Source organism: Dipodomys merriami, unplaced genomic scaffold (genome assembly GCF_024711535.1).
Source record: "Dipodomys merriami isolate MVZ:Mamm:240054 unplaced genomic scaffold, mDipMer1.0.p SCAF_28, whole genome shotgun sequence".
NCBI classification, from domain to species: Eukaryota; Metazoa; Chordata; class Mammalia; order Rodentia; family Heteromyidae; genus Dipodomys; species Dipodomys merriami.
In genome coordinates this window covers 16,246,196-16,261,344 of record NW_027204270.1, presented here as the reverse complement: position 1 = coordinate 16,261,344, position 15,149 = coordinate 16,246,196, and the positions used below count along the sequence as shown (strand labels likewise).

The following is a 15,149-nucleotide window of genomic DNA, read 5'->3' as shown; positions in this document are numbered from 1 at the left end:
TCAAAGGTTTTATAAAAGTTATCAAGATAATTGTATTTTAAACAAAACCCAGTGCCCAGGCTGAATTCAAGGACTGGCAAAAAGAAAAAAAAAAAGTATGTATAACTGTGTGTCTAGCTGTTAGGTAAACATTTACAGAGTCAAAATGTACATTTAACACAGGCTAGGGGCTGGGAAAGTGGCTCAGCAGTAGAGTGCTTACCTTGCATGCATGAGGCCCTGGGTTCGATTCCTCAGCACCACGTAAGCAGAAAAAAAAGCCGGAAGTGGTGCTGTGGCTCAAGTGGTAGAGCACTAGCTTTGAGCTGAAGAGCTGAGGGACAGTGCCCAGGCCCAGAGTTCAGGCCCCACGACCGGACCAAAAAAAAAAAAAAAAAAATTCAGGAATTGGTCAGGCGCCAGTGGCTTGTGCCTGTAATCCTAGCTACTTACTCAGGAGGCTAAGATCTGAGATCATGGTTCAGAGCCAGGCTGGGCAAGAAAGTCCGTAAGACTCTTATCTCCAATAAACTGCTAGAAAACTGGAAGTAGCGCTGTGGCTCAAGCAGTCACTTTGAGTTGAAGAGCGCAGGGACAGTACCCAGGCCCCAGAGTTCAAGCCCCATGACCAACAAAACAAAAAGATTTCAGGAATTTCTGCTGTTAGTGATCAGTACACCAACCAAATATAAAACTGCCAATTGGACAGTTATGCTAGTTAACTTGGCTTATATTTATCTGTCCCAATCAAGTGTCACACACACATATGGGATGTATTGTATATTAAAAATAAGAGTCTAGGGCTGGGAAGATGGCTCAGTGGTAAAGCGTTTGCCTTGCATACATGAGGCCCTGGGTTTGATTCCTCAGCACCACATAAGCAGAAAAAAAAAGCCGGAAGTGTTGCTGTGGCTCGAGTGGTAGAGCACTAGCCTTGAGGTGAAGAGCTGAGGGACAGCACCCAGGCCCAGAGTTCAGGCCCCACGACCAGACCCCCCCCCAAAATAAAAATGTCTATTTGTTGGGGCTGGGAAGGTGGCCCAGTGGTAGAGTGCTTGCCTTGCATGCATGAGACCCTGGGTTCGATTCCTCAGCACCACATAAGCAAAAAGCCGGAAGTGGCGCTGTGGCTCAAGTGGTAGAGCGCTAGCCTTGAGCTGAAGAGCTGAGGGACAGTGCCCAGGCCCAGAGTTCAGGCCCCACAACCGGACCCCCCCAAAAAATGTCTATTTGTGATTATCTCCCCCCTCCCCTTTTATTTTGCCAGTACTGCAGCAAGGTCTCTCACACCTGCTTGGGACAGAGTTTACCCCCAGTGACAAAGCACCATCCAGAGATAAACAGTTCCAAAAACCCTGTTTAGACAAGAGGTGACATTGTCAGGTTCCAAACAGAGGCATTTGTCCACTCTTTGAAAAGTAACTCAAGTCAAGAAGTTGGAAGGAATGGTTCATAGCATGGTTATCTGATGCCAGGGCCTGTCTACTTCCAACTATTCCCCTTCCCCCCCCCCCTCCCCGCCCCAGTCTTGGGCTTGAATTCAGGGCCTGGGTGCTGTCTCAAGCTTTTCTGCTCAAGGCTAGTGCTCTACTACTTGAGCCAAAGCGCCATTAGTTTTCTGGTGAGTAATTAGAGATAGTCTCCTGGACTTTCTGCCCAGCTTGGCTTTGAACCATGATCCTCAGATCTTAGCCCCCGAGTGCTGGCATTACAGGCGTGAGCCACAACCACCAGGCTCTCACCAACTATCTATTTAAAACTAAAAAAAAAACTCAAATGCTCTTCTTCTGAAACCTTAAACACTGTTAATGTTTTAGCCAAGTTCGTTTTCTCTTATTCCTAGGCTATAAAACTATGTGTGATACAACTTCAGGTGGTAATAAAAATAAAATCCAGGATGCAACCTACCTACCATAGACTACAGATAGATGTCCTAGGGAGTAAAACTGCCTTTCCTTGAAGACAAGTAGCCAGAACAGTAATGAATGGCTTGGTCTCCCTTACTGGTAGTTGGCGTCACTCCTCCAGCGCAGGGAATGAGAATAGGAAAAGAGCTTGGCAAGGCAGTTGGGGCAAAGGCTCTCCTATAGCACCTCTGCATTTCTCACCATGGCCTCGAGCAGGGGCACCCAACCCATGTTACCACTTGGCCCACTGCCCTGGGAAGACATGCAGGTGAATGTACTGACTGGACCCAGGTGTGTGCCTGAATGGGTAGTCACCCAGTCATGGATTAATAAATAAGGTATGAAGAGTGTGTGCAGGCTGGATCTGATCACATCTGGGAAGTGAGAAGACCCAATGAATCTTGTAAGTACACTTGTCAAATGAGTTAGCTTTTAAAATATTTGCTTTTGTTTTTATTCTTGTACAACTTGTAACTGTTGTCTATTGATATACTATAGAAGTATAATGTCTAACAGTAACAACTTTAGTATCATTTTTTTTTTTTTTGGATGATAGGGTATCACGTGTAAGCCAGACAGAATGTTAAGAATGGATTCCAGGGTAACACCAAGATGCACTGTACTCATAAACTGCTTTGTTGAATGGCAACTCCTATGGAACAAAGGTAATAATATTTTTAAAAATAACAGATTCCAGTCAAGGCCAAGAGCCACTCCTTCCTTATTGCTAGAATTTGGCTAAAAAGATCTTACTGGCCCTGACGCCTGCTTGACCTGTCACTTCCCCTACAACATAGAAACAGGTCAGATCATATATAGGGAAAAAACATCTCAGCCACGAGGGTTCTAATAAAGCTGTACTACAGCATGGTTAATCAGTGGGTATCTTCTGAAAAACTGTTTAGACAAGAGGGGAAGTGGTTCAATCCAAGCAGAGTCACTTGTACCTTACCAATGCCAAGAGATTAAGAAGGAGGGGGTTCATAAGGATGGCTCCTGGTCATGCACTGCTGACAGAAGGAAATCTCACCTTTTTAGTCGATGCTTTCTATATAACAGAATAAAATGGCTATTTCTACTGGCTCTGAACTTTTTTTTGTCAGTTGAGGGGCATGAACTCAGGGCCTGGGTGCTGCTGTCCCTGAGCTCTTTTGCTAAGGCTAGCGCTCTATCACTTTGAGTCCACTTCCAGTTTTTGAGTGATTAGTTAGAGAGAAGTGTCTCATGGGGACTTTTATGCTTGGGCTGGCTTTGAACTACAGTTCTCAGATCTCAGCCTCCTGACTAGCTAGGATTACAGGCGTGAGCCACTAGCAACCTGTTTTTTTTGTTTTTTTTTTTTTTCAATTGGGCTAAGAATCTGTATTAGCTGTGGCGACTGATCCCCACTATTGAGACAGTGAAGACTAGCCTCTAACTCAAATAGCTCAGGGAATATAAAGGCAAAAACCAGAGAGGCCACTTCTAGTGGTAATTTCACAATCAGCAAGGAAGCAAGTAAAACCCGTCTTTTACTAGTCTATTGCTCATGTAGTTTTTTAAAAAAGAGGACCCTCTTAAGCAATTTTAATTGGATGACTTTGTTTTGACTTCCTTTTGTATCATGTTTCTAGTGTTAAAGCTTAAACAATAGGTCTTATATACTCATTCTCCTCTATAACTGGTTCTCTTCTCAGGTGCTGGCTTATCTCTACTCAGGAAACCAGCATAGCCTGTTCAAGCAACAAAGGGGAGAGAGATTGTGCCAGGCATACCAAATGTAGTAGTCAGATCACCAAAATCTTAAGTTCAGAGGACAATGTCTTCTAATTGAATGTGGCCAAACACAAGGATGTAGAATGTGATAGAAAAAGGTTGAGTTATTCAGGAGGCTGAAATCCGAGGATCAAGGTTCAGAACCAGCCCAGTCAGTAAAGTCCATGAGACTCCAATCTCCAGGTAGACACCAGAAAACTGTAAGTGGCACTATGGTTCAAAGTAGTAGAGTGCTCACCTTGAGCAAAATTGCTCAGGGACAGCGCCCAGGCTCTGAGTTCAAGCCCCATGACACTCTCTCTCTCTCTCTCTCTCTCTCACACACACACACACACACACACACGGTTGGACACAGGTGCAAAGTGCCCAGGAGTTCTTAGCCCTTGGCAGAGGCTGGGCATGTTTCCTTTAATCTATAATAGCCCCATTTATCAATAAGTTAACAGTTTGTGTAGACTTAAGAAAGAGAAGCAAGGATATACTAGGAGCCCTGTTCTTCCACTTGTAGTTTACAAGGTGTTTTGACATGGATGCTATGTTGCAGGAAAGGTACAGTGACAAAAGGTGTAGAGGTGACAAAAACCTCCAGATTCTGAGACCACCCTTTTTTGGTGGCCTTCTGAAGGGCTTGATTAAGCATGGCAGGTGAGCTACTCCTAGGAATTGCCCAAAGATATGGCAAAAAGCAGTCAATGTGAGCTTTCCCCCAGTTCTGTAGGCTGTAGTCTCTGAATCTGATCTGCTGATTGCACAAGTGATGCTGGTACCTCTGGTGCTCATACTTTGAATAACTTTGAACTGCCATGTAACTGCTTACTCCAAAGAGACTGGACTTAGTACATTCTGTGGCTAAATGTGTCATTCATTCCTAGAACTTAACATGGTTGTGTAAACAGAATAGGGTGCATTTTCACCAGTCTGGATACGGTTACCCACACCTGTAGGTTGTGTGGTACAGGCCAGTGCTACTCAGCTATAAAACCTGTACAGCATGTTACTATGAGTAGGGAACTGTAACACAATAGAAAATATTTGTGTATTTAAACATCTATGAGATGCCTGAACTTTTTCAGCTTCTTGATACTCTTATGAGACCACCTATGTGTCACTTGTTGACAAGATATTCATTATTCAGCTCATCACAGTGAGAAAATTTCCAAGTTTATCTGTATAGTTTGTTCTTTCCAACAAGACATTGTGACTGAAAAATGCTTCAGATCATGTTCAAATTTAATTTCTATGTATGTGTCTACATTTTGGTGGTTGAATCCATACTGCTGACACTAGAAGCCAGATGTGTAGGTGCATTCCTGTAATCCCAGCACTTAGGAGGGCTGAAGTGGGAGGATCCAACAGGACTTTCAGTTTCTAAATCAGTAAAGTACTAAATCGGTACCTTTTCATTGTAGATATGGGACATTGGAGAAGGGGTAATGTTATAAAATGTCATTAAAGGAAAGCATGAGTAATCCATGATGGATGGTCACAGGACATGCTTTAATTTTGTGATGCCTGCACATGTGCAAGCACATGGGTGCAACAGGGTGCAGCCTATTCTGCCGTTTCTTCATCACCCATGACAGAGCCCAATTCTGGTCCAGACTTCCTTCCTGTATGTGCTGAACTTCTTCTAGTTCCAATCTTGATACTCAAGAGTCAGGTCACTTTTCTCCCCAGTTAGTTCCTCTGCTGGCCTCACTCATTTTAAAGCTCTCATGTTTCTTTACCACCAATATGAACTTCAGCTGCATTTTTTTTGGGGGTGGGGGGGTAACAGTCCTGGAGCTTGAACTCAAGGCCTGAGCACTGTCCCTGAGATTTTTTGCTCAAGGCTAGCACTCTACCACTTGAGCCATAGCACCACTTCTGGCTTTTTTCTTTTTGCTTATGTGGTGCTGAGGAATCGAACCCAGGACCTCAGGCACTACCACTGCAGTGCTCTATCACTGAGCCACCTTCCCAGCCCTGGCCTCACTCATTTTAAAGCTCTCATGTTTCTTTACCACCAATATGAACTTCAGCTGCATTTTTTTTTTTTTTTTTTTGGGTAACAGTCCTGGAGCTTGAACTCAAGGCCTGAGCACTGTCCCTGAGATTTTTTGCTCAAGGCTAGCACTCTACCACTTGAGCCACAGCTCCACTTCCAAATTTTTGATGGTTAATTGAAAAATCCTAGGGATTTTCATGCTTGAACTGCCTTTGAACCACAATCCCTAGATCTCAGCCTCCTCAGTAGTTAGGATTACAGGCGTGAGCCACTGGCTCCTGCATTCAGGTTTATTGTCCATTAAGTTATAGCAGTTCATATTTTCCATTACTATTATTTAACTAAGGTAGTCATCCAAGTTACACCTCCTCCTCCTCTCCCTCCCTCCCTCCACCCCTTCTTACAAGCACACAGGTTTTCACCACTGGGCTTGGCTACCAAGGCAAGGATGTATGGTATATTAAAGTAGACTTTGCTTTTAATTTTCTTCTTATATAAGATTTTTAAAAAAAGTATAACTAGAAATCCACAGGCTTGAGTCTTTTGGGTACCACAGTACCTTTTATATGCTTGCTTTGTAAAACCCACAATTTCCCAAGTCCTTCCTTCCTTCATTTCCTTTCCTTCCCTTTTCTTTTTGGTGCTGGGGATAGGCACCAGGAATTCACAAGCCATCACTGAGCTACATCCCCAACCCACCAAATGCTTCTTAAAAGTTTCCTAAACCCATTGTTTTCTGTGATCCTTATGAAGGTGATTTACTCACCTGGGTATCACTGTCATTAAGAGACCAAGATGATGAGATCGCCCAATAGCAACCAGCTGACCCAATAAGTAAAACTTATTTTCTAAATACTTTCTCCTCTATACCCTAAAACAACAAAGGTAAATAGCTTCTTGTAAAAGTATCTGATTCCAGGGCATGACAAGTGGATATGAGATAGGCCCGTGGTATTGTGTTTAAAAAAAAAAAAATACAAGGATGGCTGGGTGCTGGTGGCTCATGCCTGTAATCCTGATATTTTAGGATTGTGGCTCCAAGCCAGCTGGGACAGGAGAGTCTGTAAAACTTTTTTTTTTTTTGTCGGTCATGGGGCTTGAACTCTGGGCTTGGGTTCTATCCCTCAGCTCTTCAGCTCAAGACTAGTGCTCTACCACTTGAGCCACAGTGCCACTTCCAATTTTCTAGTGGTTTATTGGAGATAAAGAGTCTCATGGAGTTTCCTGCCCCAGCTGGTTTTTAACCGCGATCCTCAGATCTCAGCCTCCTGAGTAGCTAGGATTACAGGTGTGAGCCACTGGCACCCGGCCATAAAACTCTTATCTTCAATTAACCACCACAATGCCAGAAGTGGAGCTGTAGGTCAAGTGGTAGAGTGGTAGCCTTGAGCAAAAAAAAATTAAGGGACTCAGGCCCTGAGTTCGAGCCCCAGGATTGGCACCAAAACAAAAAACAAGGATGTATGTGTGTGGGTGGGGTGGGGTGGATGTGTGTGTGTGTGTGTGTGTGTGTGTGTGTGTGTGTATGTGTGTGTGTGTGTGTGTGTAATCAGGACATATGAGCCTATTTCAAAGGGTCCCCAACAACTAGAGTTGGAACAATTTGGGCAACCAAATATTGTCATATGAAATTCAAAGTACAAAGTAAACATACAGAAAACTATGGGAATTGGGACTAGTCTGTGGTAGGTTCACCTCAAGGCAGTGTTTATAGTCAGTCTGTGGTAGGTTCATCTCAAGGCAGTGTTTATTCCTACTGAGTAGTTTACCTCATGAAATAAGCAGCCTCAAGGACAGGATTTTTCTAGGGGACACTGTAACTAATTAGCAAGAAATGAGCAATGATGATGACCAGCTCCTCACAGCTGGTGTTAGGATGGCAGGTTTCCAGGACATAGACAAGTCCACAGAGTGACAAAAAGGATTCTCAGGAACTTGCTCAGGACTAGCTGATAGTCATAAACATATTGCCAAGTTATGTCAAAAGACACTTAAAAGAATAAAAGCATCCAGGCATGGTGGTGTATTCCTGTAATTTCAGCATCAAGGAAGGCTGTGGCAACAGGATTGAGAGTTCAGTGTGTGTCTGGGCTACAAAGCAAGTCCCTTCTTAAAAACCAATGGCTGCAGGCACAGCTCAGTGGTGCAACCCTTAGCTAGCATGTGCAAGGTCCTGATTCCAATCCCAGTATTACAAAAAATAAAATGAGGGACAAAGGGTAATAAATACAGCAGTGGTACTTATTAGACTCTATGTTGAAAATGAACTATACAACTTTGTAGGTGGGAATGGAAAGGAAAAACTGGGAGAGTACAAAGGAGTGACATTGTCCAAAAAGACATGTACTCTGTCCCTGACTTATATACCAGTAAACCCTCTGTACATTACCTTTATAACAATTTCAAAAATTGCTAAGAGACTAGAAGACAAAACAAATCAATGTATGACTGCATTTACATGAAATGTCCAAAACAAGCAAATCTTAGAAACAAAAGCAGATGACATAGTTCCTCAGGGCTGAGGAGAATAGGAAAAGGACGATGTGGTCTCATTTGGGGGATGAAAAGGATCTGTATAACTGGACAAGTGCGATGCGATGGTCATGTAACTGTCAACACACTAAAATGGGTTAATTTTATGGCGCAGAACTGTTTCAGTAAGAAATGGAAATTTGGCCCAGAATGCTCGCTCAAGAGCTGCACTCCCAGCTACTTAGGAGGTAAACATCAGGAGGAGTGAGTGAGATTAGAGGCCAGCCAGGGCAAAATTTTAGGACTCCCATCTCAAACAATAACCTGAGTATATTGACGCATGAAATTTGTCCCAGCTAGGCAGGAAGCAGTAGATAGGAGAATCATATTTTGAGGCCAGACCTGGACAGAAAGAGAACACTACCTGAAAAATAATTAAAGCAAAAAGGGCTGGGAGTTTCGTCTCAAACAGCAGACCACCATCTAATGACTTATGCCCTAAGTTCAAACTGTAGTGACAAAAATAGGTAATGCAGGACCAATGCAATGGAGTGGTGAAAACTGAACACTGAAAACCTGGATCCCTCCTTACTTTAAAAAAGAACACTTGAATGAAAGCATAAAATAAGATTCTAAGTTGAGGGTGTTATTTTAAAACAAAGCCCAGCAGATCCTGCTTTTCAGACTGTGAAGAGGTAACAACAATCATGCCCTATGGTAGGGTTCAATGATCTAAATTCGCTCATAGGTAATGTGTGTGCATGTGCATGCATGCTTGTGTGTATGTATGGTGACTTGAATTCTGGGCCTCACAGTCTTGCTTGGCTTGTTTACTCATGGTTGGCATCCTACCATTTGAGCTGCGTTTTCAGCCCAGCATTGCAAACAGTCTCTTGGACTTTTCTGCCCAAGCTAGCTTTGAACTATCTTCCAGGTCTCATTACAGGCATGAGCCTCTTTTCTGTTTGGGAAGGTATTAGAGACTGAGCCCAAGGTCTCACACGCGTTAAACAAGAGCTCTTCCCTTTGACCTTCCACCCCAGCCCTTCTGCTTTTGTTTTATTTCTGAGACGAAGTTTCCTATTACTTTTTGCTCAAGCTGGCCCTTTACTCTAGATCTTCCTTGGCCCTGCCTCAGGAGGAGCTGAGATTACAGATCTGAGCCTTGGTGTCCAAGTCTGTGGATATTTCTTTAAAGAGAGATGCCAGGAAAAACCTTTGGTTATCCAGATGCAAAACACAAAAGAATTTAATTTGGAAGCAAGTTTTGCTTTTGTTCATAAACCCATTTTGTGGGCAGAAGACCAGAAAGAATGGATATAGAGACCCATCTGTAGAATGCACAGCACTTGAGCACATATGAAGAGCCAGGTCCTGGTAGGACTTTTAAACCACATCTCAACTAACAAGCATAATTTAGCTTAAAAAAATTATTTGGAAGACATCTTTGGATTTCTTAAGTATAGCAGTCAACTGATGGAATATTTCAAAAGCTATGGCAGTCTTACGGTGAACTGGTGTCCTAAACTCTGATATACACAACCAAATACTTAAGTTATTTAAAAAAATGGCTGTTAAGATTTGCTTGCACCTTGAATAAATACATTCCTATTTGTTTTTCAGACTCTCAGAGGGTCATTCCTACCTAAGCACAAAGTACCCACAAGGTAGCCCACATGTTCCCACTCGCGAACACGCATGGCCCCCTCTCCCCTTCCAGGTGAGAGGTGGACAGTGACCAGCCAGCGTCTTCAGAGACGGGGTTCGTGCAGAAGCTGCCAAAGGAGAAGTCGCTCTACTTCCTTTTAAACTTGCAATGTTTGCCTTTATTTTGTTCTTTATATTTTGAAAGTGAAAAGAAATAGTACTGAGTCAATTTCTTTCTTCCTTTTTTTTTTTTTTTAAATATTTGTTCTATTATTTACAAGCCTTAAAGTTGTTCTAAAGAGTTCAAAAGTATTAAGAGTACTTTTTCTGGGGTAGCACTTTTTTTTTTTTTAAACAATTCTTGGAGTTTTCTGGTCCACAGCATTTCCTTCTGTTCCAAAGTTATGTATGTTTTACTATTGTGATTTAATTTTCTGAAGCAAGCTGAAAGGCAGGCAAGAAAGATTTGATGCCAGAAAAAAAAACAAACAAAAAAACAACAAAAAAGATCTTTCTTACCTTGTTCACCCGAAACCTTCTTAAATCTGGATTAACTACTATGCCTTAAAACAAACGTGAGGTGCATCTGAAGGGGAGGGCAATTTATTTCTCTGCTTTTCTATTATACAAGTTGTTTACAGAAACTGCAAATAAAAAATTACACACGGGCATTTGCAGTCCTTAAAATAAATTAAAAGTTCTCAACTTTTTTTTCTTTGTTTTTTGTTTTTTGTTTTTTTTTTTGCTAAATGTTTTTTTTTTTAAGTATGAGTCTTTCAATTAAAAAGAAAAGATTAAAACAGAAAATATTTTCTATAAATAGTACATGTATTTTGGTTTTCGCTCCCGCCCTCGGGTTTGAAGTTACGTGTTTCCAGTACCTTTTTCCTCCATGATCACCTTTCTCTTTCCCCTCTCCCACTCGTGCATACGTGGGGTTCCTGCGAGAATTGGCCTTGCTGCACTGTGATTGGCGAAGACGTGAAACTTTTTAAAAAAATACTTAAATTGTTTTTTTTTTTTTTCGTTTTGTGTATTTGAAGTTTTAGTTATCCTCAGACTCCTCTTCTGCTTCCCGCAGCCATGTGAAAAATGCTGTGACAGATTTGAGGGCTACGCCCTTCCCATTTTGCTCTGCAGGGTCCTTGCTGCTCTCCCATTTGTAGAAGGCATCCTCTGAGATGACCTCCTCGTCATACAGGCAATCAAAAAACATCCGTAGCAAATCTGCAAGGGAGTAAAAACAGCTATGGGTTTAAGGGAATGACTGGGAGGAAAAAGAGTGAAGTAAGTGTACACTGTTCCCCTAGAGAAGGGTATCAATAATTCATCCTATATATTTAAAATGAAGACCATTTAAAGTCTACCTTACTTTTTTATTCCCAATATTTTATTTTATTTTTATTAATGATTATTTTTGCCAGTCCAGGGGCTTGAATTCAGGGCCTAGGGACTGTCACTGATCTTCTTTTGCTCAAAGTTAGTGCTCTACCACTTGAGCCACAATGCCACTTCCGGCTTTTTCTGTTTATGTGATACTGAGAAAATCAAACCCAGGGCTTCATGCATGCTAGGCAAGCACTCTACCACTAAGCCACATTCCCAGCTCTATTCCCATTATTTTATTTAGTTTGAACTATCTTCTCTATTGGCAAAGCTGTTTCATATAATTCTCAACTAAACACTTTAGAAATTAAGAATAACTCTTCTAGTACTGTGTTTTTAAAATAAAATTTTATTATATTTTACTTTTAAATTTTATTAATTTTCCCCTGGGTTTGTTCTCATTTATTTATTAACATAATGTTATGGTTATTATTAAGGTGTTATACAGAGGGATTACCATTTCGTAAGTCAGGTATTGAGTACATTTCTTTTTCAGGACAATGTCAACCCTTTCTTGCCTTTCCCCAAGTTTTTCTCTCCCATGCCGACAAGTTACATATAGATCCTTCTCCATATAGAGTGTACTGAATAGCAGGTTGTGTTTTTTTTTTTGTTTTTATGCCAGTTATAGGGCCTGAACTCTGGGCCTGGGTGCTGTCCCTGAGCTCTTCAGCTCAAGGCTCGCACTCTACCACTTGAGCCACAGTGCCACTTCTGGCTTTTTCTGCTTATGCAGTGCTGAGGAATCAAACCCAGGACCTCCTGCATGCAAGGCAAGCACTCTATCACTGAGCCACCTTCCCAGCACGAGGTCACGCCTATAATCCTAGCTCCTCAGGAGGCTGAGATCTGAGGATCACGCTTCAAAGCCAGCTTGGGCAGGAAAGACCCTGGGACTCCTATCTCCAATAAACCACCAGAAAACTGCAAGTGGTGCTGTAGCTCAAGTGGTCGTACGCTCGTCTTGAGCTGAAGAGCTGAGGAACAGTGCCCAGGCCCACAGTTCAAGCCCCACGACTGACAAAAAAAAAAAAGGGCCACCAAGCCAGGCTCCGGTGGCTCACGCCTGTAATCCTAGCTACTCAAGAGGCTGAGATCTGAGGATCATCATCATTCAAAGCCAGCTGAGACAGGAAAGTCTGTGAGACTCTGATCTCTAATAAACCACTAGAAAACCAGAAGTGGTGCTGTGGCTCAAGTAGTAGAGTGCTTGCCTTGAGTTGAAGAGCTAAGGGACAGCGCCCAGACCCAGGGTTCAAGCCCCACAACCAAAAAAAAAAAAGAATAAAACCCCTCATATGTAAAACATGGGCAAGAGCCGGGCGCCGGTGGCTTACGCCTGTAATCCTAGCTACTCAGGAGGGTGAGATCTGAGGATCATGGTTCAAAGCCAGCCAGGTAGGAAAGTTTTATCTCCAATAAACCACCAGAAAACCGGAAGTGGCGTTGTAGCTCAAGTGGTAGAGCGCTAGCCTTGAGCTGAAGATCTGAGGGACAGCACCCAAGCCCAGAGTTCAAGCCCCACGACTGACAAAATAAATAAATAAATAAAAGAGAAAAACATGGGCAAAAGGTATTCCATCTGGAAAATAATGTTATTTGGTTTTAAATGTTTCAACTATCAGAAACAATTTGCCTGCTGTGCCCTCACAGTGGAAACTTACTGCTCAAAAAAGGAGAAAAGTGGTAGTAATATTAAGTTCCTATGGAGATCATTACACTTTCTGTGTGTGTATATGCTGGTACTGAGGCTTGAACTCAGGGCCTTGTTTTCTTGCTTTGCTTTTTTTTTCAAGGCTGGCACTATACCACTTGAGCCACAGCAAAGCACCACTTCCAGTTTTGTGGTTGTTAACTGGAGAAAACAGTCTCATGGCTGGGTGCTGGTGGTTCATGGTTCAACACCAGCCTGGGTAGGAAAGTCTGTGAGACTACCATTAGAATCCAGAAGTGGAGCTGTGGCTCTAAGTGGTAGAGCACTATCCTTAAGTAGGAAACAGCAGGGACAGCTCCCAAGCTCCGAGTTCAAACCTCAAGACTAACCATCACCAGCCCGCCCTCCCCACCAAAAAAAGTCTCATGGACTTTTCTGCCTGGGCTGTTTTGAACCATGACTATCAGATCTCATCAACTCCTGACCAAAATAGTTGTATTTTCTTAAGAAAAAAAAATTCCTTGGGACTGGGGATGTATATCAGTAATAGATGGTTGGCTTAGTTTTAACAAGTTCTAGTTCCATGTCCTGAACAACAAAAAGAAAAATAAAACTTCATGATGGGCTTAATGACTATAAGCTTCATTTATAAGTCAGCACTCTGTTGGTTATTCTTTTTTCTTTTCTTTTTGTCCGAGATTGGGACTCAAACTCTGTACTTGACACTTTCACTCACTGGCTTGCACTCTACCAATTGAGTCATACCTCTAACCCCTCTGTTTGTTCCTAACAGTAAAGGGAAGCAGAGGAATAAACAATAAATGCCAATAAATACTAGATCTAGAGTGAATCATAAAAACATACTTAGAATAATCTTTTTAATTATGTTTGTCAAGCTAACACTGAAATAAATTTTCATTCTTAAAACCAAGGCTGATCTAGAGGAAGTGCAAACAGCCAGGGACCACAATTCTGACAGCAGTGAAAGCTCCAGAGATTCCTGAAGATGTTAATTGTGGGAAACATGTCAAGTACATAGCACTATTTTCATCCAAACACTTAAGATATCTTGTTTGAAAAGTTAAGTGCTCTCAGGGCTATCTCTAAAGTAATCACGCGCCATTCACTTTCACAGATGTTAACAGAATCTTCAAGATTCAATAAAATTCATCAACCAGTTTCCCTAATAACTTAGGTGGTACAGATAACCTTATATATCTCGTTAGCAAAAATGAGTAATTCTTAATTAAACCTTATTTTTAAATGCCTTGGTAATTATACCGTGATCATTGTTAAAGTCTTAGCTGGGTGCTTGAGGATTCTGAAGACTATGGTCCTTGGTGATCATCAGCCATTCTCATCTCTTAGACCTGTACTGTCTAATGGTAACCACAGCCACCTAGGGCTATATAAATTTAAATTAAATGAGAAAAACCAGTTCCTCAGTCACAACAGGCCCATACTGCAGGATTGCCACATGTGGCTCATGGTTACTATATTAAATGGTATAGATACATTCCCATCATTATAAGAAGCTTGAACATACTTGCCTTGGAATAAGGATTCTATCTTTAGGCTCGTTTTCTTTTTTTGTGTGTGTGTTTGTGTGTGTATATAGGTCCTGGGGCTTGAACTCAGGGCCTGTATGCTGACCCTGAGCTTCTTTTTTTTTTTTCCCTGAGCTTCTTTTTGCTCAAGGATAGAGCGCTACCATTTGAGCCAAAGTTCCACTTTTGGCTTTTTCTGATAGTTTAGTGGAGCTAAGAATCTTATAGACGTTCCTGCCTGCATTGGCTTCGAACCATGATCCTCAGATCTCAGATTCCAGAATACTTTAAGATTACAGGTGCGATCTACTTGCACTTGGCTCTAGACTAGTTTATTTATTAGCATTTCCTTATACAAGTATGTAAAAGATTCAGAACTTTAAGAAGTTGTTGATTATCTGAGTTGTTGTTACAAGTGATTTTCCCATTATCCATCTTCAAACCCCACATACTTGCTGAGGTCTTGGCCTGGGTAAGTGTCATTCCCAAGTAAACTTACTGGCAGGTTGATCAAGTTTTACTATTGATGCTTGTAGGGCATAAAGTGCTTGTAGTTCCTTCTCTGTATCTGAGTCCAGGTACTTGAGTAAGATCGGCACTCTCTGCTTGATAACAGCAGTATCCACTTTAAAGGTAGAACAGTCAGCTAGAGGTGATAGAAGAACTAGACATTACATTTAAGGAATTAACAAAGAGAACCATTTGTAGTTTTCTAAGTACATAGGACCTGTGAGACTGTTAAGGGGAGGGGAGATAAGGGGTTAGCAATGATTTTGAAATCCAAGTGCTCTGTAAATTTTAATGGGATATTCTTT

The 15,149-nt window shown here is 41.9% G+C and overlaps 1 protein-coding gene across 17 annotated transcripts in view; it reads right to left on the bottom strand.

Moving 5' to 3' along the window:
- Positions 1–9,903: 9,903 nt before the first annotated feature.
- The window catches only part of Eif4g3 (eukaryotic translation initiation factor 4 gamma 3), a 234,209-nt gene continuing 228,963 nt past the window's right edge, over positions 9,904–15,149 (bottom strand). For all 17 annotated transcript variants that reach the window (XM_070037719.1, XM_070037734.1, XM_070037733.1 and 14 more), the window contains 2 exons: positions 14,834–14,980; positions 9,904–10,974 (listed from right to left, as the gene is read on the bottom strand). In XM_070037719.1, coding sequence (XP_069893820.1) covers positions 10,793–10,974; positions 14,834–14,980 — 329 coding nt within the window. In that variant the 3' untranslated portion in view covers positions 9,904–10,792. The remainder of the gene's footprint in view (positions 10,975–14,833; positions 14,981–15,149) is intronic.